This window comes from Rhopilema esculentum, chromosome 10 (genome assembly GCF_057945365.1).
Source record: "Rhopilema esculentum isolate cy_ngs chromosome 10, ASM5794536v1, whole genome shotgun sequence".
Lineage (NCBI taxonomy): Eukaryota > Metazoa > Cnidaria > Scyphozoa > Rhizostomeae > Rhizostomatidae > Rhopilema > Rhopilema esculentum.
Window position 1 is genome coordinate 6,186,733 of NC_142824.1, and position 27,786 is coordinate 6,214,518.

Below are 27,786 nucleotides of genomic sequence, written 5' to 3' on the forward strand. Positions count from 1 at the left end.
TGCCTGCATTGAATCAAGTGCTTTGAATATTGTTAAATTGCAGTGGATTTATTTCAGTACAAAGTTGAAGGGAGAGGCACGAATACCAATTAGAGAGATCGATACAATAGTTACTTGATAATATTCACCTGAAATCTGGCAATGTCGAATTTCATTGTGAAGTTACTTTGGAAAAATTCTGTTTTCGGCTGGCTCGCTAGCTCAAAACAATCCACGAATTATTCCTAGACATTTTTTCCTAATTTCATTCTTGGTCATAAAATAATTTGTTCATAAAATTTTTCTATAATCATAAAATTTTATAGATCTTTTAAATCGTGCATTTCTCAACAACTTGAAAGACTTCGTTTAATTTCGTGAGTATGAACTCTAGCACCAAGGTCAGATTTCTTCAAATGCTTAAGAAGGAACCAACCCTTGGTGGAAACATTTCATTTTGAATTCCAGTTAAAACTACAATTACAAATCTCTCTATTACGTAGGTATCTTGTAACTGGCTAGCCAGTTTTCACAAAAAAATGTTAATAAGAATATTAATAATAATATTATTAACTTTCTAATAAACATTGACTAACGAGAGCTACAACAATAAGAGTCTCGACATAAAATGTATGTCTGGTAAGACTTGTTTCTTTCTTCGTGTACTAACTTGCATCGTTCCCGCCAAATAATGCTGTCACCTATCATAATGAACATTTTTATATCAAATTTAAACTTTTAAGCTAAAGTTACTCTCTTTGAAACTGGCTAGCCTGTTTTCGCGAAATGAAAATAATTCAATCACTGTTGTGAAATAAATATCAAGAAATAAATTCAAAGTTAGGTAGTTACTATGGGTTGGTCAATGTTTTGTTCCAGAGCAGCATACATACATATTATGTTAGGCAAATGAAAATGCTTGAAAGTCCAACGATAATGTAGCATATGTGTTGATGAGCAATAGAAAGGGAGTCAAACATGTAGATGAAAGAGCTGCAGGAGTTGCCAAAAAAGCAAAAAAGATTGACGAACCAAAGGGACTTAAACTGGCGTTTTAAATCTGATAATGATAACGATGATTATGCATATTAACAATAGTCATAGATAAGTTACAGGAAATTGATGACTACTAAAATAAACCGAGAATGTTACTATTCGTTACTAAGCTTTCTAATAATATTTGCAACTGGTAAAAACTATATGTAGTTGAATTATATATTTACAGGGATATTTACATATTGAGATTTTAGTTACAAAAATCAGTTCAAGAACCTACTACGTGCTACATATGGCCTGCATATTCGGCAATTGCATTCATATAATAACAGCAAACACATTAATATTGCTCGGTTGTTTATATTTGTTATTTTCATTGATTTAATGTATGAACAAGAAAGAAGAAATGTAATGTTTCTTATGCTCCTTTGCAATTTCACCAGTGGCTAGGAATCTTTTCATGATGAAAAATTCTGTGTTAGATTTATCCTGCCAGACAGTATGTAAATGGTCCCCAGTCATAATGCTCGTATTTGATTTATCAAGAGAGACAGTGTTTCTAGAAGACAAAATACCTTCTTTCGAAAATGCCTCTTGAGAACCGCACCCCATTTGATAACAGAAGGGCTGCAAACGAGGCAGCATATAAGGACGATGAAGAGTTATGCTCGAAACGTCGTACTAATGATTCATTTATTGTACAAAGTCGTTACTTTATTTTATCAATGTTTGTTCAAAGCATATTATGACGTCTACATGGAGCATATTGTTATCACGTCCACGTTTTCTGATAACATTTGCCAGAAAAAAACAACACTGTTTAAGTGTATGAATAGTCATCCGTAACACTGGCAAGTTTTGAGCGAAAAAGGGATATGCACATAACATTCTTAGCTCTAGATTTATCGATTGATAGTGCACCATTTCACACAATTGTTTGATTCAAAATTTGCATGCTGTTATTGTAGGTCACTTTTCTGTTTTAAGTCCCAAGAAATTGATCTTAATGTTGTCAAAAAACATTGTCGATAATTAAAGAATCGCTTTGTTTCTTAAAAAATTTGTTTCTTTCAAGAAGGAAATCATTTCAACACAAGGCAAGCTTTCAAGCATCCAAGAACAGAAATTGGAATTAAAAGGTGAATTGCCTGTAAGTGTACTCATCGAGAAGTCCCCTGTTCTGCTTAACAATACATGCAAACTTTCTATCGGCCGGAATGAGGGGGGGGGGGGTCAAATAGCCCTCTAATTTCTTTAAAGGAGGGCTTTGCAAACATGCTTTAGCTCTTTATATGGTTACTGCCCTGTTTACCATGAGAGGATATCAGCAAACAAACAATCGTTTCTTTTCTCAGCGTTGTTGGGCTCCTTCTTTCATACTTTATATACTGTCTAACTGCAACCTGACTTGACTTCTAGGGCCTCCTTTTGATTAGAAATTGTCTAGGGCTTCCTCGTTGTTTAGCTACTACACCATGCTTTCTATCAATAGAATGCTGAGGACAAGAAAGCCCAAGGAACGACAAACACGCTGAGCAGTCCTTTGGCTATCTAATCAGATTTTTCTTTTAAAGAAGGATTTTACAATCCATTTGGCCAAAGCCCCAGGCTCGGGTCGTTTGGAGTGTCACCACAAAGCAAGCCAAAGAGAATTCTCAAGACATTTTGTAGCAGGCTGGAATTCAATTCGTTTGAAGAAAGATCTTGGCATTGCAGGCACCTCGAGTTATAATCTTGTTTTTGTCTGAAATTCGAGAGCATACAAGCTGAGGTTAGACAACAATGATATTGATTTGCAGTGGCGTAGCGTGATCTTCCAGACTGAGGGGTGGAGGGTCACGAGTAGTAAAATGTACCGACGAAGGCATAAATGGAGAGAAATTTAGGTGCTATTTCAGCTATCGATAGACGATTTTACCGACAAACCAGAGGATTTTTCTACCAAAGAAAAATTAACCGAAAATCTCATGCAGAACTGGGGTGTGTCACACGCCCACTACACTCCCGCTAGCTACGCCCCTGCAGAGTCAGTCCACCCTATTAGCCCTGCCAAATAAAAAGAGGAGTATCGAGAATCTTTATTCTTTTGGAGAATCCCTCTAAAATATTTTGCAAGTTCAGGGCTATTATTTCGAGTGCCAAGCAGGTGCCAAGACTACCCAGGGTAGATCAAATCCTGATCTTATTCACTTCAACTTTTGATCACCTGCTTTTACTTTGTATTGATGTCAATGAGCAAATATTCCTTCATAAATATGGCTCCAATTTTTTCTTCTTATCTCTATCGGCAATCCTAATCGAGCTAATGAATGAATGTTTCTAATCTCAGTATCTCTCTTGAACATAGAATAGAAAAGTGTCACTTAGAAGTTGAAGAAAAAATATATGCAACCTGCAGGTCAAAAAATTAGACCTGGATCTTGCAGATCAAATTTATTAAGGCTACAAAGAATTGACGTTCACGAAAGGAAATTAACTTTTTCGCTTTGGAGATTAAACTATGAGCTAACTGTCTTTAAAAAATGCAAAATATATTCATATAGAACTTCTATCAAAAAAGGAATCTCCAGTGACAATTAAGTAAAAGACGCAAAATAAGCTGTATAGCAGATGTTTTTAATAGAAGCTCTAAGAAAAAATTTAAGGCTAAAGTGTGATGATAATTTCTTTCCACTAACAACTGTAGCCATCCACAAATCCACACTAATAGCCTCTCGATACTGTAAAGCTGTAGCTAAGAATCGGTTGCTGCACGAAGAGTTCTTTGTATTTATGAGGTATTCAAAATCTCAAGCTCAAAAGTTATTTCGTATAGAAATGGTAATTCTATATCTTCTGTATGATCAGTTAGCTTAGCTGACCAGCAAATCAAAACCAAGAAGAAGGACTTCATAGTTAAACTTCAAAACGAAATCTTTTGCTCCTCAAAGACAATCAACGACTTTAATCTTTCTAAACAGAAAGATGAAAACACAACAATTGTAACTGAGCTTGTAATCTAGTGTAGCACCTAAGGCTTACCATCGATTCAGATTAGATTATGTGTGTCAACTCAAACCCTGAAGTATCTAATGGATTCCAGTTTGATAAAAATGCGTAAGAATATATTTGATATAATGCTGCGTCGTAAGAAATTGCCATCATCTACTCGACAAACGCCCCTGTTAATAAAATGGACCTGAAAACTCCAAAATTGAAGTACACCTTTAATGTATTTTAATTTCAGATATAAAAGCCAAGTAGGAACCATATCTATATAAAGTACGACAGATGCAGGAAGTAGGAAGTGCGACATTTCCGGATATGTATAAGATCGCAACTTTAGACAATATTTCCTGTTAACGTCCAGGAAAAACGAGATATTGATAAAGAAGGTTAAGCTTGAAGTTACAAATTCAAAGAAGATTCGAAAAAGAAGAGTATGATAGATTCTGCTATAGATTAGCATAGTATAGTATAGTATAGCATAGTATAGTATAGTATAGTATAGTATAGTATAGTATAGTATAGTATAGTATAGTATAGTATAGTATAGTATAGTATAGTATAGTATAGTATAGTATAGTATAGTATAGTATAGTATAGTATAGTATAGTATAGTATAGTATAGTATAGTATAGTATAGTATAGTATAGTATAGTATAGTATAGTATAGTATAGTATAGTATAGTATAGTATAGTATAGTATAGTATAGTATAGTATAGTATAGTATAGTATAGTATAGTATAGTATAGTATAGTATAGTATAGTATAGTATAGTATAGTATAGTATAAAGTTTGGTCAGATTTACCTCTATTTGTCGCAAATTCAACTGTTGCCTGAGACCCGCTCTCTTTCTGTGTAAGGAAGGATGTTTGAGGGTATTTCGTGAAACGTGATCGTCGAGCAAGAAAGAGATGATTTTTTAATGTAAGACAAGAAATTCAAATGTCATTCTCGTGATGATTCAGACGCCCTTTACCGCGTTCTTTTAAATGTCAACCACATTACAATAAATTATTTTCTGATTCTTAAACCACACGAGACACGACGTGATTCACATTTTCATTTCAACCTTTATGTGTTGTTCTCAACAACATTTCACTGATAAATATGTATGTATAAATTCATATAATAAAGATAAGTTTATAAATAGTAAGCTCGCAAGGACTTGAGCAAAAGCCTAATGTGCTGTTTTGCCAGCTTTACGTCTATTTACTTCTGTATTCCTGGGTGAAATTGCTGCGTTTTAGCTTCTTATAGCAACTCTTGTGTCAACTCTCCAGCTTATTTGCTAGCTCAGCTTACCCTGCTCAAAACCTCGATGGAAAGATCGAGCGACAACCAGGGGGGTCATGGTAGCAATGCTCACACATTCAACACGTGGTATTTTTCCGCGTTTTCCGCATTACATCCCTAGAGATGATTACATCATGCTACTCCCTAAAAGAAGCTTCTAGTTTTATCCACATGTAGGGGAAAACAATTGCGTTTAGGCTCGAATTTGCTACAAAATGTTTTGCATTGGACTTTGCATTTTATGAAACACTGAAGCGATTTTGTGCACACAATTAATGAGCACTGATTGTATATTTTGAATAAATCTGTAAAAAGGCTGCATTTTGGAGCCATAAATTGCAAGTCTTTTTCTTTGTAACATGACATTATAATGTCATAACTATGTTCAAGACAATGTGACACCATTTACGATAATTGCAAATTGATTTTCAAAACACGCACACCTTTATTGGATCTCAACGTACCCCCTGCGACTTCATTAACAATTCCTAGTGTCTTCACGGTTCGGTAAACATAGCCTGGTGCCTTGTCGGTAATGGGACTAAAGCAGCATTGAACACAGCTAGCTACAAAGACTGTACGTTTGATGTCCTTATTTTTGGCTTAAGTCTAAATCAAACTTGCAGATTTTCATCTTTGCTATTTACAGGGAAAGTTGCCGTTGGAGTTGCTATCTGTAACAATATTTGTAGCATTAATTTGCCGCCTGAGACCAATTCATTGGGCTTGGATTCTGTCGGCCTTGTCGCAGCCTGTTGGAAGAGTGGTTATTTCTATGGAAATTTATTTTGGCAATCAATGGCAGCATATAAATGGATTGTCGGCAGCAATATGTAATTTCGAAGAAGAGCAATCGTTTTATGCTGATGAGTGTTCGAAGTTAGGAAAGGAAAACCAACATTTAAATCGATCAGGCGAAGGAAATAGACCCTCGCTCTGTCTGATCAACTCTATGCAGTTGGGGGATAGATTAATTGTCAACGAAAACTATATTAAAATGGCACAAAATATGGCCAATTTCCAGGCGGGGCTGCACAGCACCGAATCAAGATGGGGTGAATTAAACATGACGAGTGATATGGAGAAAATGTGGTCGGACAAACGCGTCCCTGGAGCGAAAGTGAAAGATGACCACACGACGAACTACCAGCGAACTCATAGTCCCAATGTTGACATTAAAACAAACCACGAGCAGCTAGATAATAGAAACATAAACGATCGAAGTTTGGAAAGAACATCGCGACGAGAAGAAATGGTTCCAAATCTCGATTATTTCATGCACAGTGGATATCCATATCCTAATTTTAATCTGCATACAAGACGGGATAGCCCACCTGATCTAATGGCTGCCGAACGAGCCAAGCAAGCTTTTGCACGTGCAAACGAAGGGTATTTACCTGGGGCTACACGTAACATGCCTCCAGATTTAAGTAAATTTACGCAGGAACAGCGCGAAGCTATCTTTAAGTCTCAAAATTTGGGAATTTCTGTTACCATATCACCCCCAGAACTCACGGAAAGACCTGGTATGTTACCACCTGGAAGTAGGGGTGGGATGCAAAATAAAGGCTTGAGTCCACAATCAGAGATGCAGCACCACAATGAACTTCAAATTGGTGGCAATGTACCGTTTATGGGAATGGAAGAGAAACTGTTGAGAATAGCTGAATCGAATAGTATGCAGCCCGTTGCAAGGCCAGACCTGGCTGCACAAAACGCCGCTATTTATGCCGGTATGGTTCGGATGCCCCCTTCGTCACAAGTTCAAAATTTTCAGAACATGAACATACACCAACAAAACAGTTTGCGATTCAATTCAGAGTTTATGCGTCAGGCGGCAGGATTTCCGTTTGGCATGGATCCACGTTTGTTTGAACATAATAGAGTTTTTCCTTTGTCTGCTTCAAGGGGTGAACATCCTTCGCCAGGGGAGACAAATTCTCAAAATGTTCCAGACGTCAACAATGACCCGGCGTTGAAGAAAGGTCTGCATGGCCACTCGAGACCAATAGCATTAGGTAAGTGAGAGAAAATTTTTTGCTAAATGTTTTCTTCGTGTTTAATACATTGAAGGTTTGTTTATATAAAATGTCTTCAGTAAGATTGTGGAAGGTCTCTTGTCTGGGAGAGAAAAAATACTCTCTTTTTGCACAAGCAATTGTTTTGGATTGTTTGGGTACTGTTAAAACCATAATCAAAATATCTTTAGTTGAATAACAAAGAATTGCACGTGGCGTGGTGTTTGCTAAACCTTAAACATATACTTTATTTCTACCATGTTTTGATATGAATGTTCCTAAAATTGATTATGTTGATGAAATTAATATTTTATGTACACATGAATTTCCTAATTTGGATTGATATGGAGCATCTCATGAATGTACCTAATTAGATAAGCATGACGTAGCATCTTAAAATAACATAAACATTACCTTCAAACTAGAGAACCCTTTGACCTTTCAGCTTTTCTACTTTATTTGAATAAAAGCTGCATTTCAACAAAGTCCTGGTCATGTTTCTGCTTTCAACATTTAAGAGACCTGCTTGGTCTAATGTCAGTTTTGAAACTTTCTTTAGAATTGCAAAATGTTGTTTTCATAGGTTTAAAATCGATTTGACATTCCCTTGCCAGTTTTTTTCCTTCAACCCAATTTGAATTGCAAAAATACACAATTTTGTTCTCGTTATCTAGATATCTCATCACCTCATATCCAATCAGCCCATATGCAAATTTTGCAAAATACTTAACTTCATTCTCCATAATTTTTATTATGGAGAACTGAATTACAATTTTCCATTCATATATTCAAGCTGTTGGCTCAAGGAACAGATGGGAAATTTTTTATGATTTGATGTTTGCTGTGAACATCACAAAGAACTCCTGTTTAAATATTTTTGTTTATAAGCTGGCCTGTATTCTCAGATTGTAAAATTATCATTTAGTCTTAGCTATTTTACACCAATCATGATTGTAGGCCCAAGTTTGCTCTAGACTTCACAATTAAAATTTTTGCACCAAACTGATTTTCCATTGCTGTTGATAACTTGGGAGTTTGCAATACCAAAGGAAATTTAATGTATTTATCATAAGCTTAGGAGACAAATTAGCTCAAAATTTTGGCAGTAAATTAGTTAAAAAGTTCTTCTGATTGGTTTCTGCACAGAAAATAGCCTGTCAGGATAAATCTCAGAGTGGGTGGTACAATATTTTTAAAATTGAAATTACTAGCTTAGTTCTGGCAGCTACAAACCAATGCCAGTGATTATTTGTTGCTCTTGTTCAATTTTTACCTGGGTTATAAATTGTATTTTTTGAGATAAGATAAGTGATTTGAAGAGTACCAGGTACCAAATGATGCCAAAACATCTATCGTTTCCAGGCACTGTTCTCGCCTGCAGTTTCATTCAAAAAGTGGCTTTCTTTCCTATTATTTGATGTAAACTTACATTACTTTGCAAAGCATATTTTATGAATATTTTAGGACATTCTCATTGAAGCAGGTTTTTCTTTCAATGTTTTCCCATGCTTGAGTTTAGCATACAGGCAACTATTCTTTATAACCATCAGACCAGTTACTAGGCCCTTGTGGTTTTTAAAAAACACATGACAAATTTTTTGTACCTGCAATATCCTGAACACTGATGTAGCTAATGCATCAAAATAAATATATATACTAAGTAACTGATCATGCTTTGAATCCTCCATTTTTATTATTTTTTCTTTGGTTTTTACCAGCTGCCACTTTTAAAAAGTTAATGCTTAGTTGTTTGTTTGTTACTCATTCAATACTGTATATAGTTTAAGTGCCAGTGCCAAGGGATGGCAAGTACCTTATGCACAACATGGATCTTGGACAGATGTTGTTGAAATTTTGCACTATCCTTCCCCTAATTAAAATTGACGTTTTTGCTACTCAGATATATACCCTTCAACTTTGAATGGGTAGGGGGTAGGTAATGGACTATATATTCTCAACTAATCTGACCAAGATTATAGCTTTTTATTCTAAGCTATTGAATAAGTATGGCACCATATTTTGATTTAAAAGTCACCTTAATAGTGTATATTCCCTTATATAAGTTTGGAAAAGTGCAGCTTTCATTAAAAATTTGAGAAATTTATCGCATGTTATGCTTAGCCCTATTCAGTTTTTTACATGAATCCCATCAATGCACCCATGAATGAGTCATAAATGCAAGTTAATCCATTTGAGAAACGTATTTATGCGTGAAACAGGCTCGACCACAACTAAACCTCTGGGTTTGTAATGCGGGTGGTTGCTTTTTCTAGGCTGTTGGAAAGATTTTGCTCTGAGCTGTTGTTATTAAAGCTTTCAAATTATCTGTTCTATCATGACAACGAAATTAAAGCTTGTAATTAGCGAGCAATTATGTCATATTCCCAAACTATCATTGCATTATTACTTGCAGAGCATCATTTGCATTACAAAGCATTGCGCGTGCCGATATGGCTACCTGCATTTGCCTCTTTTGTTGGACAAAAGTAGATGTTCGCCCTATTCTTTGCCCGCTGCAAATGACCTCTGAAGTTGCTCAAACGGGCAGGTTTCGCGTGCATAGAAAACAAAAGATGAATGCTGAATAGGAACTAGTGACTTAGCATGTATTTCTCACTTTGAAACCTGTTGCCCTGGGTGCTGTTGAATGACCCATTGAAAAACAAAATTATTTGCCATGTATTCCTCGGCGACAAAATCTTTGGCTATACAAGTCCTTACTTGTGCGTAACCTTAGCTAATTTGTGATAGGCTATCAGTTTTCAATACTGCTTAAGAGAGAAGGAATTTTTGCACATTTCTGCATCCGGCAAGGATAGGGTGCCCTCAGCTCCGAACAGGGCCCAGATCAGCTAGAGATCAAAAGATTTTTAGGGATCTTTGATACAAAGGGGTTATATACTTACCATCGTGTACGCTTTTTAAAACTTTTCGTTGCCAATTGAAAGTAATTGTCTTTTATTGTAAGTACAGATTGAGCTTGTAATAAATTCGTAGTTTACCCTTGCAGTCCCCCCTGTTGTGGTTATACATAGATGATTTAAAAGTTATTTTTATTTTTATATCTGTTTTTGTATAATGATGTCAGGCAAAACATTTTATTTGCTTTCTTTTTAGAATATTTTTCTGACATATAAAGCAAAACGCATCAGAAACATTTATTATAGATTATATTTTTATTTGGTTAAATTGCCTTTCGTGTGCAGCGAGTTCTCTCGTTTACAAGTTGATCCTGACCTTAGCTTAAATGTTAGGCTCCATTGACTGACGTGGAACTTTATCAACGGTCAAGAAAGAAAGAGATTTGCTTTGATCCCCAAGCTTCCAGACAGTGTGGATTCAGCAAAAGAACAAAATTTACGTAAGCTTCTCAGATGAATAGGCCTTGCTCCTCAGGTGCGCTCTAGAATTTCGCCCGCTTATGTGGACATGCAATGAATCGTGCAACGCTTGTTCACTACCGTAGCCTTGCTCGTGATCCATGTCGAACAGCTCGCCAAACAAATGCAACATTGTGCAGTGTTTTATTGCGTTCAACGATTATTCCTGGGTATGGGAAGTTTCACCAGAGAGACTTCACATGATGATTACATATTCAAAAAATAATGAAATCCTATTGAAAAATTTAATATACTACCAAAAAAGTCTAGAATAGTCGTTAAATAATTGCTTGGTAACCAGATCGATTTTTCGTCAGTGCGATTGTTAACCATTTGAACATTAAAAAGTAAACCTTGACTTTAAATTTTGAAACTATCCATGAATGGGGGACCGTATAGCTGCCTCACCCCGCTTTAGCCTCTCAAGGGTAATTAGATTTTCCTGATCCTGCTCCTGATAAATTTTCATGATTATTTTTTGATAGCAGAATCTGTGCGGGTATATTTCAGCGTTGAACAAAAGGTAAAAATTTTGAAAACTGAATTTGAAAACTGTGTCATAGCAAGATAATATCTATATTACCATTGGCCCCAAGATATATTCGCATTCACCCTGGGTACCATAGTCTCGAGAAACCGGGGATAGAGTATTATATGAGACTCTGGCACCCATGGTAATTCGCATTATGACGCTATAACGACTTCACAATCCTGCAGGTCACTCAGTTGATCTTTAATCAGATTGACTGATTAGGTGTGAACCAGGAAGCATATCCATGTTGGTCCGGGCATGAAATACCCTTGAAAATGTTTGGAGTGGTGGGGATACTGTTGGGATAAAGCACGAGACTGGGCATTCAGCCAAGGCAATATGGAATACATGATACAAAAATGAAGGTATATTGGCCAGCGCGTCGGAGCAATGGCGTTTATGGCCCAACGGAAATATGACCCCCCCCCTAAATTTTTGAAAATGCCTTTTAACTTAGAGGTACAGTCTCTAAAAATTTAGAAAGGTGGCCTTTTATTGAGATAACCTTCCCTCTGCCTACTTGTGCCCCTCCGACTTCTCCGATTCCTTGATTTTTGGAGATAGGCAAGTCAAATGTGTACGTATCAGGGATTTTTAAAAAGCTGTCTGTATTCTTTTTTCAGACCTCTTTTCTGCAAGTCATTCCTAGCTCTACTTAGTCACTATTGCCAAGATAAAATAATCGCCTAAAAGTTAACTTCCAGCACAATATAAATCATGTACAAAAATAAATGTAACTTTTACTGAATCTGCTCTAATAGCTCTTGTACCAGCTTGGTTGACATGATTGACTTTTAAATAAAAACATGTAGATGAATTTGCAAAATGGAAAGGATAACCTTTGTGACGTCTTAATTAGGTCATGCGCTCATGCGCCAGTTCAGCATGCCGCCGCTCAGATGTTAGTGCTTCGTTCCAAAGTGTTGCACAGGTAGAAAACACGTGCTTTAATTGATTATTTCAATACCTCACTGTCTTTGGCTAATTCTTCGTCACCTGTTTGGGAACTGCTATTCAGCAATATCCCCGGAGGAATAATCTCGCTATTCTCATAGAAACCACAGAAAACAAAGATTTGTTGGTCACTCGCAATGCGTGACTGCACCGGCTCGTCTTGAATGCTCTGTTTCTAATCTTGTTATTTTCTCCATCTTAGGCCCAAATTTCGTACCTCAGAGTCACATGCCTCTGACTATTGGCCAAGGGACACCTAGTTCCGAAGATGTAGGAGGCGCAAGTCCGGCGGGCAGCAGCCCATATGCAGATCTGGGAACGCCGAGCCCGAAGGCGGACGAGAATGCGCGAATGGGGACGAAGCAAAAAGCAAAATCAAGAGGCGAAGGTAGCAATCAATGTGGTCAATGTGGCAAAGGATTTAGCAGCTCTAGTGCCTTAGCAAAACACAAGCTGATACACAGTGATGAGCGACGCTATGTCTGCCAAATATGCTCTAAAGGATTCAAGCGTCAGGATCATTTGTAAGTCGACATCTTAAATTTGCTTGAAAGATTGCAGTTTGAAAAGTCTTCCATCTGTTCATTGAGGTCATCACTCCTCTATCAAAAGTACGCAGCCGTACTCTTCCTTCCTTGACAATGGACGTTCACGCTGTTTCCTCACTTTGAAATTACATGGTTCTCGAGACAACTTTTTACTACTCTTCTCACTACTCTCCGTATGATAAATTTTTTACAGGCTCAGTTATCTTTCGTCATGTTTTTTTAATTATTTGGAAACAAAATTCGACATATTAATAGTCCTCGTTTACGTTTAGAGTAGTTTAAGACAGAAAGGGGGTAAGGTGGGCCTTCTGGGGGTTGGTATTTGCGAATGGGGGCTGGCATTCGCAACCACATAACCATGCCAAGCACTGAGCGCATCAGCATTCACTCCAAGCTCATGGCACTCCCGAAAATGCCTCCATCCGCTAGAAATTACTGTTAAAACATTGTATTCAATTTGATCATAATAACAAAATTTAATAACTGTTTATTGTGTATCAGTCACATAGGGCGAGATGTGAGGTTGCATTTTTTTTTTGTTTTTGTAGAAAAATTATTCTTCAGATATATTCCCTAATATACAATATCATGGCGTGAAAAGTAGCCCCCATACCACCATGCTATACCTACTTGCCCAAAATACCATTAAAGTCCTATCACCCAAAGGTGAATTGAGCTATACAATAACTGCCACAATGTAACATATTGCGTCATGTTTCATGTCTTGCAGCCTTTTTTATATAGTTCCAGGAACCCAAATTTCAGGGCAATAGTTTATATTTTTTATTCTACATCGACCGATGTACCGCTGTTCTTAAAAGATAACCCCTTAGAGTTACGGAGAAAAGTTACGTTTCTACTGATGCACGGCCCACAGCCATGCACCACTCGCAGCTATGCACGAATCTGTTACAATTTCGTCGATAGAATGCCAAAGTGTGACGTTATTAAAAATCATTTTAATTTTGACCATTTAGCATAGAAAAGCGGCACGAATTACCACTGTTAATGCAAAATTAGTTAAATATGTTCAAAAATTGGGTGTGATATGGTAAATTAATGATTTCATATAAATTTTTTGCCAAATTAGCATGATTTGGTTGGGAAAGAACCCTTGCCCATTTGGCCATACATCAGGCAAGTTGAAGCAAATTTAAACGATTTTGCTTGCACATTTGCATATTTTGTAATGCTCTTTTTAGGGTATGTGATCAAAATTGATTGAAATATGATTGAAAATAATACCCTTTATCTCGCACAGCCATCGTATCTCTTCAACTGTCCTCTTCAAGTAAACAGTAGACTCAGACTTCCATCAAACTGGAGTTGAAACCATCATACCTAGTATGATAAGACCTCTAAGCCGATTTTCTGTAGCTAATCTTGTATGTAAACAGGTGCATTGGCATAATTTTTCGCAAGATCTCGCCATTCTAAGCTATGCTGTCTGTAACAGATTTTGAATTTGTCTTGAGAGTCATCGATCTCCACAAGACCATTCTATCTAGCCACTGTATTTTTTCCTAGACGTTAAATTTTCTCACCCAATTCCTCTGCTTGAAAAATGTTAACAGTTTTTTTGGCGGTACAGAACTTGAAAATGGCTTTGAAAAAGCAAACATTTTACATCATATTGGCTAAAAGCTCTTTCGCCTGACACTCCTTAGAGCATAAAACGTCAGATCCCCTTTCTCAGCTAAGCCTGGTGTGATTAGTCGGAAAAAACTTTTGAACCCTTCTATCCGACACACGTTACTCACCAGCTTCTCTATGGTATTGATCACTAAAACACACACTAACTAGCTATTATTGTCCTGAATATGATGATGGGCTTTAAAACATAGGGGCCATGTAACTTGTTAACCTTTTATATATGATGTAACTCTGCCAATAGACTCTTTTATTCTAAGATTTAGTCTTTTGTGGCTAATTGTAACTCCAAAACCTTAAGTCTGATGTCACACACAACGTTAAGACGTTTTTTCGTAGGTGTTGAAGTTAGCAGTTAGCCTTAAGGTACGAGGCAAATTTGCGATGGGTACTGTTTGGCTTTTTCATTCAGTAGTTTCATATTAATTGCTTTTCTAATGCCAAATGATGATTTATGCGTAAACAAAGTATATAATTCAAAGACGATCTTTTGCAGAAATGGTCATATGATAACTCATCGAGACAAGAAACCTTACGAGTGCCATTTCTCTGACTGTGACAAAAGTTACTCAGACATGCGATCTCTGAAGCGCCATCTTGAAAATCATCACGGTGTACCTGTGTCGTCATCTAGCTCACATCACACCCCAAGTAATTCATCACAATTGGTTTCCATCGCAACATCTTCAAACTTAGTGGAAGATCGCAACAACAACATGAAAGGTATTGCACCACCCGAGAGACCTTCAAGTGCACCAAGCGCCACTCCGGAGGTCAGGACTCGCGCTAGAATCAGAAGTAACAGTTGTGAAGATATTCCAAGCACGCAGACGGATCGGGAAGCTGTGACCGAAAAGGTTTCTGGGGTTGATATAAAAAAGGAGCTCGAAGATGACGTTTTTAAAGAATCATATTCAAAAAGCAACGAATTCGATACATCAGCTAAAGAGTCTTTACCACCTGCCAATGACATGACGAATATCTCTGGTAACCACGTGCAAGGGCAGGCTACCCACGACCCAAATTTGACAAATCTGCGGAATCCTGCACTCCAACAATGGGCAGGCAACCGTTTTGCTCGCCCAAACTTCCAAGGGCCGTGGAACGCTGCCCAGGCGCAGTGGAACAATGCACAGTTGGTCGCTAGCATGGGAATGGCCCAGCAGCGCGCAAATATGCCATTTGTAGTTGGGTACAGGCAGGCCTTTCAGCAGTTATACCAGACAGGCTATTATCCAGGTGGGCCGAATGATCCGAATGCGCAAATGGAGCCAGTTAATAAGAAATCAAAACAAGAGTTGTTAGCTACGTCACAAAATGCTTTTGCCCAGAATGCCTTGCAGATGTTTGCCAGTATGGCAGCACAGAGAACCCCTATTCCAACAGACGTTATGCTACAGCAAGGCCAGATGGGATGTTTTTCTGATAACCAATCAGCACAGAACAAACCAACCAACCCGGCTGCTATTGCAATAGCCGCTGCAAAAGCTGGGTCAATGTTTTGCGCTCCAGGTCAGGATGTAAGGCTATACGGGGCACAGCCGGGGGCTGCACAGTGGCAAGATGTAAGTTTTTTTCTTTGAATTCCTTTAGGAGTGTTAAGTCGCCTGTTTCGTAGCTCCATTTTTTTTAGCTTGAAGTAAAATGAATTCAAGTAGTGTCCATCGTTAGCAGAACGCAATTTTTTTCAATTATACGTTCAAGAATTGCGATCTGTGATATAATTATGTCTTTAATCTATTGATGGAAAACATTGTTAACCTTTAGCTTTTTTCTTTTGCACAAAACATGAATTTATTTTCGACTTCTACAGGTTATAAAAGAAGAGCACGTGACAAACGAATGCGACGCTACTCAGAAGAACTCGAAGACGAATCTCGATCATGGAAAGAATCGTTACAAGAGCAGCGAGGTCGATGTCAAACCCGGTCCATTTTTCGAGCATTCTAAAGCAAGCGGTATTGATGAGTTACACATTGCAGTGAACGAGGAGAGCACGAGTCAGGAGGGAGGCGCAAGTCCCAACAAGATCTCTGTACTAGCAGTAAATGTGACGTCAAACGCTTCTAAAGGTTCGCCTGCTGTGTCACCAAGACGAAAGCAAAAGCCTCATCCAGGCCCAATCATAATCCCAGCATCAGTTAATAACAAAGTGACCCACTCAGTGACATTCACGGGCAGCACAACAAGAGCAGTTTCTCCGGTGCGAATGGAGTACCACAATGCCCCGATATATACCCCACCTCCAATGCTTTCGCCCAGAAGTATTTTCTTCACTGGTACGACCTGTGCAACCCCGAGATCAGCTGCCCCACTCACCCCAGGGCGGCTACTGTTGAGTAGCAGGCGGCTAAGCACCGCAGATGGAGTCAAAGAAGATGTCACTGATGAAACAATGCCTATATTGGAGCCGTAAGTCTATTTGTCTATCGAGATATTGCACAATCTAATTATTTGGTATCGTTAATACTGTGGTATGCCGTATTGAAAGTCTTTGCCAAATGACAAAGTTGCACTATATCGTTACAGTTTTACTGAAGCATAAAGGGATATGTCATCGAGCGAAAACTTGGAGAGGGGTTGTCAGTTTCATTTACTGTTAGAATTACCAATATTGAAGGTTGTTCTCTTTTGATTGTAAGAATAAAATGCTTGTTATTTTTAAGGATCAATACCTTTTGCTATAATAATTTTTTATTGTTCTAGAAAAATTAATGTTGGACCACAATTTCAAGCAGATGTTCCAAAAACAATTGGTGAGTTAGTTTACATATTTTAAAATTCCTATGTTCATATTGTGCGTTTGTTTCATTGATTGGAGAAGTTGGGTATAATTGTTGTAATAAAGGGTAAATGCGTTATTGAAGTCACCTATGGCTTGATTTCATGAGTTCATTGACTGATAAAGAATTACTGTTCACTGGTATGCTGTGATGTGCTCGAGTGTCTTCTGTCAAGCCGATCATAATAAGGAAATTTATTTCATATTTGTGACCGCCTGAATGTAACTTACATGAATTAATAGAAAACCACATTTTCACTTTCAATCACCATAAAGGTGTGCATGCATCCCATATTGGCTTTCTTGATAGCTACAACGAGAGTACGTCGCTTGCTATGAAGTTTTAATCATCTCATGCAGTTCAATTGAATTGATTTGATATCATACCGTCAATTATCTCATGACATCTAATGACATCTCATGTCATGATAGTATTTCCAATTGTCAAAAAAAGTAGATCAAGACTACATCATCTAAACCGACATTTGTTGTGTTTTGTCTCGATAACTTAAGGCCTGTGACGACTGTGTAATAACTCAAGGCAATTATGTTTGTAGTCTAATTCTTGGAAGCAACAAAGCATTGCTTTTGATGCCAAATCCATTATTCCCAATGTTTAATACGATTGATGTAAAATGTCTGAAAGACAGGTGTTTCTTTCTGAAATATCGGCTGCTGTGGGAATCTTGTTAATTTCAAGCTTTGTGGGAATATTGTTAATTTCTTCTTCGTATGGACAGAATGACTTTCCAGGGTCCCTCCTCCCAGAATCTTAAATTTAGGCCTCCATAATAATGCCATTTACATAAAACTTGCATAAAGACTTAAACATTCATTTGGTAGAAAAGCAGATTGGAGAACGAAAAAACTTTTTTTTAAACAGCTTCCCCTTCACCACTTTCCTCGTATGTTTTGTTTTATTCTTTTGAAGCATAGTTGTTAAAGAAATTGAAAATTAGCAAATATAGCCTATTTGCTATTTGACATTATTAACGAGAACCTTTGTTCACCGATTTGATTAAATCTAGACTCTTGCCTCGTCGACTAAATTGCTTGCCTTTAAATGTAGCTGCTTGTATTCTTATCAGTATTCCCATTGTTTCCATTTATTGTGCCCTACCATTTCATTTATCAGCTACTTCGTTAGATATCTCTAGTCAATGCATTTTCTGTTATGATTTTCAGAGCCAAGAGAAAACGCTCAAAAAGACGAGCATAGAGCCACGCTGATGTGGGCTCCGTTGAAGGAGGACAAAAATAAAAAGAAAGAAGGTATATTTTAGTCTTTCATCCTCAAAATGTTTTTGTGTTGCTGCTACTGCTGCCACAATAACTAATGCAGTTATGAATCCTTTAGCTATGACTGGCAATACATTTTAATCCAAATTTACAAATAATGAAAAGACAAAGGGACATTCAGCATGAAACTTTAATGTATATTTTAATGCCTTTTTTATTCGTAATACATCTGTTTTGAAACAAAATTCAAAAATTGAAGTTGCGGAACAATAGATTGAAACGAAGAAATGTCATAAAATCGTTTAGGTCCTTAATCACCATCACTGAACGAAACCATCGCCATGTTTTTAAATTGTTTGTCAGTGAAGCTAAATATCCTTGGCCTAATTATATAATGGTCCGAAACTTTGGCAAGCTTTGACAAGTATAATTTTTCTTGCAGTTGAAAACTATCTCGATATGGCCTGTTCAACGGCGTTATTTGGTGGTTCTTCAAACAAAGAATACGCTGCGCATATTCTTCATCGGACGCGTGGGAGCATTAAGGTAAGGCTGGCTATTCACGTCTCCTTTGATCACATGTTTGCCGAATGGCTGTTAAGAACTTAAGTTATTACGTGATGTTTCCTCGCAAAAACTAAAACCGTTGATTTTAAAAAACCATTTCCAACTCAAACCGCTAGACATCTAAAAACATGAATTTTCTACCTTTTAGGAGGCTGTGCGGCTGTTATTATCTCGACGACACATATTACGAGCAGATGATCCGAATGCGGACTATCATTACACCGGTTGGTTTAATTAATTTGCCAGAGTAATGTTTTTTCAAGATACAATTTTGGATTCTGTAAAAGCCTGGATGGCTTTTTCAAAATTTTCACCCTCTGTCTCGCCAAAAGAAGGCTATGCTAGCAAGCTCTTTTATCTTTAATCTGATAAATTCTTATGTTTAGTCACACAATATCTGCAAGAACATAATTTGTTTAAAAGTTTCTGCAACGCTTGTGTGATTAAAAGTTCTTTAAAAGATTTACTAAAAAGAAATGCATCAAAAGGGTTTCCTTTGATATTCATGCTGCAGAGCCAAGTTTCATTGTTCCCTTTTTATTGAACCTCTCAATAACTTTTCGTTTCTGTCTTTTTTCTCCATGCCCCCATCTTTATTTATATTGCCTTTATAAATCTTTCTTACCTTCCTTCCCCATTGGCCACTTTTTCGCATTTCGAACCAATACCCTTCAGTAAATGGGGTATCCATCCGACAAATAAGTCATGAAATACCCGTCAATCTCATTAAAACTGAATACTTTTCTCTCTGCAGGCTCAACTAGATGGTTCGCCAAAGAGAGATTAAAATTCCGCGAAGCATACAGAACCAAAGGAAAAAACTTCAACCTGATACAAAAAGAGGTATATTAGTCATATTTTTTTTTATTTGCTCGTACTGTTTTGTTAACTAGGACGGTTTCTAGAATAACAATAAAGGATGTGTCGACCACCTATTTTTTTATGGGTAACCTCTATGAAAAATTTTGCAAATTAGAATATTACACAAGTTGTCCATGTTTATTTCGTTATTTGCCCTTACTTTCATTTGCATCATTTAATAGTTAGGAAAATTCAGAGACATCTAATTTTCAAGCATGACAAGTCAATTTCATTTTTCTGTGCATCTCTACATTAACTTCTGTGTTGAATGTACTGCTGCAGCCGAACAAATTTTGTTGGATTTATCAATTGAAGTCGGACACGCAAATTGTAAATGTTTGTTTTGATTTACTGACCAGCTTTGCTTATCCTCGTCTCGTCGTAGTTACTTACCATTCATCTGTTGAAAGATTCTTGCGAAATGTTCCCCCCTTTTTTTTATCAGATTGGCACAAAAAGCGTCAAACAATGTGTCGAATTCTATTATCTATGGAAGGCAACTAATCGTGAAGGCTTCAGGGCGAGAACAAGATATGTTGAAGTTGAATCTGAACAGGTGATTGCTTTGAGTTTTATCGTAGAGAAACTGCAATTTTGGTCTGTGTAGTAATTGACCATTAACAACGATGACTACTTTTTCGTGTCTCGATTGATTAAATCAATGTTGTTTTCGTTCCAAGTAGTGACCCACGTTATGCTCTGTAAGGTCATCAGAATTCTGATAATCAGACATTGATGATAAGATTGCCGTTTTCTCACTTGCTTTTCCTTCTTTGATTGCTTTCAGCCTCAATGCTTTCTTTTTCTGGTTTCATTGCTAGCAGAATCGTTAAAATGTTCTAGCCGTATCGAGTCTACAACATACTTATGTATCAGCTGTACTGGAATATTAGTAAGGCTTAATTTGGTTTGCCATGTCAAGTGACTAAGAACTAGCATTGCCTTATGCTATATAGGTTTTTTTTTGTTAAAGGCAAGTATTGTAAACAGAAGAAGCGTAACTGAAAGTGGTTTAATTCGTCGTGTTGTTCGTTTCAGGATGAGGAAGAAACCTCAACACCATCCGTTTTCGAAACCTCGCAACTGACGGGCCTAACCGAAGCTAGTTTTCAGTGTGATTACCCACAATGCAACGCTCGATTTCCTTCGAGGCAGGCCTTAAACGGCCACATTCGAGTCCACGGAGGAAGGTGCGTCATGTGATTAAGATTTCAATTTTGCTACTATCGTTATATTCTGTTTTATCAAAGATTCCCTTGAAAGCCTACTCTGATCTATTAGTTTGGAAATTTAAGCTGGATTTTATATTTTGAGAACATTTAAACTCAATGCATGCTAAATTGTTCACATCGAAAAGAAAAGAGATTTGAAATTTTCTTTGAAGGGGGGACGATGAGTTGTTACTTGACTTCATTTTTATTCAGCTGAATATGAATGTTTGAACCAGAATCCAATGATCCTTCTCAAGAAAAGTTTTATCAATATCTTGGAAAGATGTGTCCATTGTGCAGAAGTAAAATTAAGTGGTCTTGTGTTTTGATGTAAACAATTTGTGGTGAATCGTATTAAAAGCTCTGTTAGTCCAACTCTTCATAATTTTTTGCCTTTTTCTCTCTTTAGCTTTGGAAAACCTCTCGAAGTAAGACGCACAAAAACAAAACCCCCGGTCATTATCACTCCTTCGTTGCACCGAAATTCATCAGTTACTCCGCAGAAACGAAAACCGTCTCCATCACCCGCGTCGCAGCAAAGTACTGGCGCGCCGTCAGATGGAGTGCCTCTGCAGTTTGCGTGTAAAGTTTGTGGAAGGTGAGTTGGAAGTTTTGTTCAATTTTTTTGGTTTGCCAACATGCGATGATCATGTATAATTTGGAGTGTTTGAAGTAACTATCCCTCCGACATTTCCTAGTTAAATTTGTCCTGATACTTGTTATTCAAATTTTGGATTAACAAATAGAAAAATCTGGAAAGCTAACCTTCCCTCAATTGTGATTTCTATCGAAGTTAGAAACAGCGTGAACGGTCACGCAGTTTCAGTTTATTTCAAAAGACCGTTATTGCCGGCAAATCATTGCGGTTGCTTATTCGTTGAGTCTCTTCGGTTATTTTTTAAGTTCTTTTGAATTGTATATTGTGTATGCTTGCTTTAGGACTTCTGTATCTGTAACCTCATTCGTTATTTTTCAGGGTGTTCAGTAAAGTCAAAAGTCGTTCGGCACACATGAAGACACACGTCCCTAAAAAACCCGACGAACACAAGCGTATTAATCCCCCGGCCCTAGTGGCCAATGCGTAATTGTTACGGCATCCGCTATGTCAAACGTTTATTTACCCCTGTTGTAATAAATAATTTTGCGATAACATTGTATATATTTTTAGAGGGTAATTTATTCTTTACCGAAGAAAGAGTTACTATCTTCAAACCGTTGGTTTGGGAGGCTTAATGGGACAAATAGAAAATTTAGCATGGGATAAAGCTTTGAAATTGTCTGTCACTTGGTATTTTTGTATGCATGCAGTTGAAACCGTTAGTAACTACTACTCAATAGTCTTACATGTTTAGGGCAGCTAGTTCTAATTTTTGCTAAATACTTTGTTTTGGATGAAGTTAAGGCTATCAACGTAGGGTAGTTTTTTCTGTGTTTATTCTTAACCATGGTGCGCAATAGTTAAGCTATGAAGATGGAGATAGTTATGAGATAAGTTAAAGAGTTGAACTGCTTCATGGGGCCGATAACTGAACGTTAGGTTGCATATTAACCGTGAATCTGGAATTTGGTACCTCCCCATGTTTATCAACTCATGGATAAAAGATACCAGTCCTCAGGGTTGGGATTACATGCCAATAGCCCTCTTGCAGTGTTGCCTTGTTAAAACGTTTGTAGGAATTTTGAAAATTTGAGCAAAATTTTGAAATTTGGAGCTGTCAAATTCAGATGCAAGGTAAACTTTGATATGAAAGTGCCATGCTGAAGTCTGTTGTTTACGTAATAAAAGTTATCATGTAGTTTCTATTTATGTCAAATCGATGACACTTATTTTTGTGCCTAGTTGTTGACAGTGTAATCAGATTGTTTTAGAGAAAGTAAATTTGTAAATAATACCCAACAGGTATGTCTTAATTTAAGTTTATCTTGTAAGGTTATCAGAAATCTAGGCAAAAATTGCTGTTGTTATAAAATGAACAAGACCACAAACAAGGGTCTGTTGCAGTGCAGTCTCGTTCTTTCATGTATACTTTTCGTAGGCCAATTTTACCGGTTTCACTATCACTGTTGATTTGTTCCATTGCACATTTCTGCCTCCTGATTCTTTCTCGAAATTTGTACTGATGATTTTGTTATAGGCAACCAGTTTTCTTTAGTCTAAGGTATTCGGTAGCGGCGCACCCATTTTGCTGAGACTTGTGTTTTCTGTTACGACAGGGTATTAGAGATTTAGAACAAATTTGATGCAACAGATCTTTGTTGAAGTATCATTTGTGCAATTGTGTAAACCTCTGTTTTGGTAAATATTTGCAATTAAGGGTTTAGACATGTGTGCTGTTTTCTCCGGAATCTTTCTGATTTGTTTACTATGTGTTGCATGATAACGTTGTATACAGCGTGGGCGTCAGCTAGGACAACAGAGATGTAATTGTTATAATGTACCAGATGTACTCCTGTTCAAAGAATGCCTCTCTCGTATGCTAGAAAGCGACATAAAATTGCCTTGAGAATTCCCTATTGACACATACATAATTTTATATTGGAGAAACATTTCTACAGAGTCGCTCTAATATGTTTGCATTGATAACTGAATCAGCCTTTGACTGATATCCTGGATCTGGACATGTTGGGTTTCATAGGCGTAAACTCAGGGGGGCTCTGGGGCTTCAGCCTCTCCTGACGAAAACCAAGGGGGGCTGAGCCCCCCTGGAAAATATGGAAGTGCTTTACCAATTTTTAGCTTATTTTGTTATATTATTGGTTTGACGCATAAGATTTGTTGCATTAGATAATTGCGTTAATGAAAAATGCAAGGAAAAATTACCTTTAAGCCCTTAGCTAATCCACTTTCTATCCTGTGACATCAGCAGCTGCCATTAGGAATTGTCATAAATTTGTTGAGCCCCCCCTGAAAAAAATTCAAGTCTACGCCTATGTTGGGTTTAGTGTTGGCACTACTCTAGCTCACATCATGTGACTGTGACCTGTCGCTTTGTACGAATAACGCTGGGACGCTTATGGTGCTGCTGTAAATAGTTCATTAATATGCGAGCCGTCAAGATATGCTCAAAACATTTTGCTCCCTGAGTCAGATACGAACCCCAACATTTACTTGCTACAAAATTTAAGAGACGTGGTGCAATTGTAAATTGTCAACTCTGACCTGGGTAAATGAAGTAAAGAAGTCTTATCCTGTCAAATAACTAATGAGCTTCTTTTAGTTACAAATGACTTTTTGTTATCGAACCTATCTTGTTTTTTGAGATACATTTCTTTAGATTTCTCTCATATATATTGTCCTGTCCTATATGATTTGAGCTTGGCCCTCGCATCTTTGTGTCTGTAAAGTTTGGATCATTTGGTACATTGGATGATCAGTTGCCTTATTTTGCTGTTTCTGTTCGGCTGTTTCTAATTTAAGGTTCTGTGCCTCACTCGTAATTTTTCCTATTGCTATCTGAAACTTAATTTCTTAATTTTTCTTGACGCCTCGCTTAAAATTTCATTTTCTTAGATTTGAATTTTTGAAGCATTAGGGTTTTTTTTCTAACCAGTTCTGAAACTTTTACAGCAAATTGATTGTATTTGTATTTGTTACTACTTAACTTCCGATGACAGTTTTTAAGACACTGAGATGTTTATTGAGCCGTGTCCTGGTCCTTACACTCGATTTGACCAATCTCATGATTTCTTCGCCTTGAATTACAGAGATTAGAGAAGAGAGCTAGTGACTATTTCACGACCCTTGGATCTGTAGTCTGTGACCCTGACCACTAGCAGACTACATGGAGAATATTGGCGTTAGCTTGATTCGAATATTGGCGTTAGAAAGTTTGGCGGGTGAATCGATTTTGAACATGGCAGCAACTTTCACGAAAAAACCGTTTTCAGCTACGAGGGTCTCCCAAGGGGGGGGGGGGGTACTTGTTTCTGTGTTCCCTTTGCCTAGAGAAAAATTTAAGTTGTTCCCCTGTTCCTGTACCATTTGTTGCCATGTTCCCTTGTTCCCGAGAACCCCTGGGAGACCCTCAGCTATGCGGCCTTTGATTCAACAGTTTTGGTTCCCACATCATAGTTACTTCAGGTTCGTGGTTTAATTTATGTTTTAAGCTCTTCCTTAAACATATTACTCCATTTTTGGGTAGGTCGAACAGTGTTTCTAAAACTTGCTTCAGTGCATCTTGCTTAAAAAGATGCTTGAGTTGAACTTTTTTTACTTTGGTTGGTCGAGAGTTCAAATCAGAACACATGAAGACCAATATGCTTGCCTCTATATCTAGGCCTATGATCAATTACTTTTATTTATATTTTAAAATTGCTAGTAAACATTTTTGCAAAGGGGTGACGAAAAACAGGCGTAAGGACATTTATCCACAGTTTGCTATGAAACAATCGACATGTCGCAGGCTCGATCATAGTAATAATTATCTAGGGCACAATGTTGCTACCAGGGGACCAACAATAATAAAAGAATCTTGGGTTGACATGCTCCCATTGGTTAAAAGAGTAAGGGTAAAGACACCAAACATATTCAAATGCCCGTGAAAAATTACGCACTTTTTTCCATTCTTCTAAACAACTTAGGAACACAATTCAATGGAGATGACGACAAAGCATTGATTTCAAAGTTGCCAGCGTTGACGAGGTACACTGTACGGCACAAGTTAGTAGATATAAGCCAGATAAACAGAAGCATCAAATAAGCAAGAAACATGAGAAAAATTTGAAAGAAGCAAAAGTCTAATAAAGGATGTTAACCCAGAAAGGTAATTACAAACAAAATTCAACATAGTTTATAAGCTATTCCAGCAATCTATATTTCGTGTTTGGTTCATAATCAGTACAAAAAAGGCAGAAGCTTATATTACACCGAGGGGCAAATCACTCTTAAAAATGGCGTACGAGATTAATAATCACTAGTGATTGATTTGTGATTAAATCAATTTTGTGTGTGATTAATTTGATTTTTATTGATTAAAGTGATAAATTTTCGATCAATTTGTGATTAATCATAGATTCCAAAATGCGCTCAGATAATTTCATGCGCAATAAACGTCGTTTGAACGCATGACAGTAAACTAATTCATAAGCTAAATCAAACAACAATATTTCATAAATTAAATGCCAACCTATCATGCCAGTTTAGCAAGATTTTGAAACATACTTGATGAAATTGAAAAAGAAAAAAATAGAAGTTCAGCACAGGGGCGGATCCAGAAAAGATTTGCAAAAGAATAGAAAAGGTGCGCAAGTTTGATAATATTGACAACTAAAAACAAGAGTTATCTTTTCTGAAGAGCAGCACAAGCAAAATATTGAATCAATGTGATATTAAACCAAGGTTTTCTTCTTCGTGGATGCAGGGGTGACAATAGCCTGAAGTGAAAAACAGTGAAAAGTTGTTGAACACCTTGTAAAAGACATCAAGGCAAATGCATGTGCTCTGTTGTGTGGGCCGTCTACTTTCGTCATAAGAATTTGAATATGCATCAAAAGAGTTATCTTTCCTGAACATTAGCATTAGCAACATGGCAGCAAATAGCCTGGGATGAACAACAGTGAGCAGTTGTTGAGCACCTTGTGAAAGACATAAAGGCAAATACGTACTTTCTGTTTTTTGGGCTGCTACTTTCGTCATAAGAATTTGATTATGCATAAAAAAAGCTATCTTTCCTGACCATTAACATTAGCAACATGGATACAAATAGCCTGGAATGAAAAAAACAGTGAACAGTTGTTGAACACTTTGTGAAAGACATCAAAGCAAATCCATGTGCTCTGTTCCCTGCCCATCGCAAGTAATATCGCTATTGAAAAATAAAACTGTCATTCATGAAACTTTAACCGATAGAAAAAATTACAAGTTCCAAAAAATATGGAACTTGATTTTCAAGCCTTTTTTAGGAAAATGTAAAAATATGACATAAATCATTTCCCATAACTGTAACAGTTGCAGCTACAACAGCAGAAGCTGTTTGGATCTGCCCATGCATTTAGAAATGACTGCTATCAGGCGTGGTTTTCGGTCAGATCAACTTCAGTGTCCTTTGGCAACAAAAACAGCAATGGTTGTTTCAGTGACCCTGGTATCAAAACAAGGCCTTTATTTTTGCTACATCGCAGGGTACCTAGACAATCTTGGTGTTGTTTTGTTAATGTTCTCAAGCGTGTGATTTGCAGATTTTCGGATGTGTTCATGAAATGTTTGAAAAAGTGTGAAAGAGAAATTCTGAATATTGCATTTTTCAATAACATATGCGGATAGACGTGGTCAAAGATTCTAATATAGATTCATTTTTCAATTAACTTCTGTAATTAATGCTATATTTTGTGATTAATTTGATTGTTTTAATAATACGATTAATTTGTGATTAAAGTGTGATTATTCTCGAGAGCGTACATGATTTTAGGCAGCGACTTGCCCCTCGTATCACACTATAAAGTAAAAAGTGCTGTGTTTTCCCTTTTTGTAATACAGTGTATTTACATATGGTTTAATTTGTTAAGGAAGACATACCTATAACAAATTCTAACATAAAATTCCATCAAAACATGAACAAAGCAAATGGTCATACCTTCAGGCCATTGAAACATTCCAGGACAGGAACCCATGCTGTGTTTCTTTCTTCTATCGGAGTATATATCTCACTCTGAACGACGACTAAAAGTTTGAGATTATCAACTCGAATTTAAAAAGAGTCAATGTAGTTACCGTAGCCACTGAACTGACGAATGCTCAGTGGATTGTTGCTCCTTTTATAGGCGTTAATCAATGTGACGTCACAATCAACT

General features: G+C 37.1%; 1 protein-coding gene and 1 long non-coding RNA gene across 2 annotated transcripts; one reads left to right on the plus strand and one right to left on the minus strand.

Moving 5' to 3' along the window:
* Window positions 1-5,765: 5,765 nt before the first annotated feature.
* Window positions 5,766-23,320, plus strand: LOC135684582 (uncharacterized). Its single transcript, XM_065200212.2, has 13 exons — window positions 5,766-7,273; window positions 12,342-12,663; window positions 14,834-15,902; window positions 16,151-16,749; window positions 17,044-17,093; window positions 18,305-18,391; window positions 18,801-18,904; window positions 19,074-19,149; window positions 19,680-19,768; window positions 20,232-20,342; window positions 20,825-20,976; window positions 21,407-21,595; window positions 21,974-23,320. The coding sequence occupies exons 1-13, from the start codon at window positions 6,031-6,033 to the stop codon at window positions 22,080-22,082; spliced, it is 4,200 nt and encodes a 1,399-aa protein (XP_065056284.2). The 5' UTR covers window positions 5,766-6,030; the 3' UTR covers window positions 22,083-23,320.
* Window positions 22,359-27,764, minus strand: LOC148959255 (uncharacterized). The gene is made up of 2 exons (XR_016144118.1): window positions 27,570-27,764; window positions 22,359-26,703 (listed from the first exon to the last, which is right to left on the minus strand). It is a non-coding gene; the product is annotated as an uncharacterized LOC148959255 (long non-coding RNA).
* Window positions 27,765-27,786: the final 22 nt, after the last annotated feature.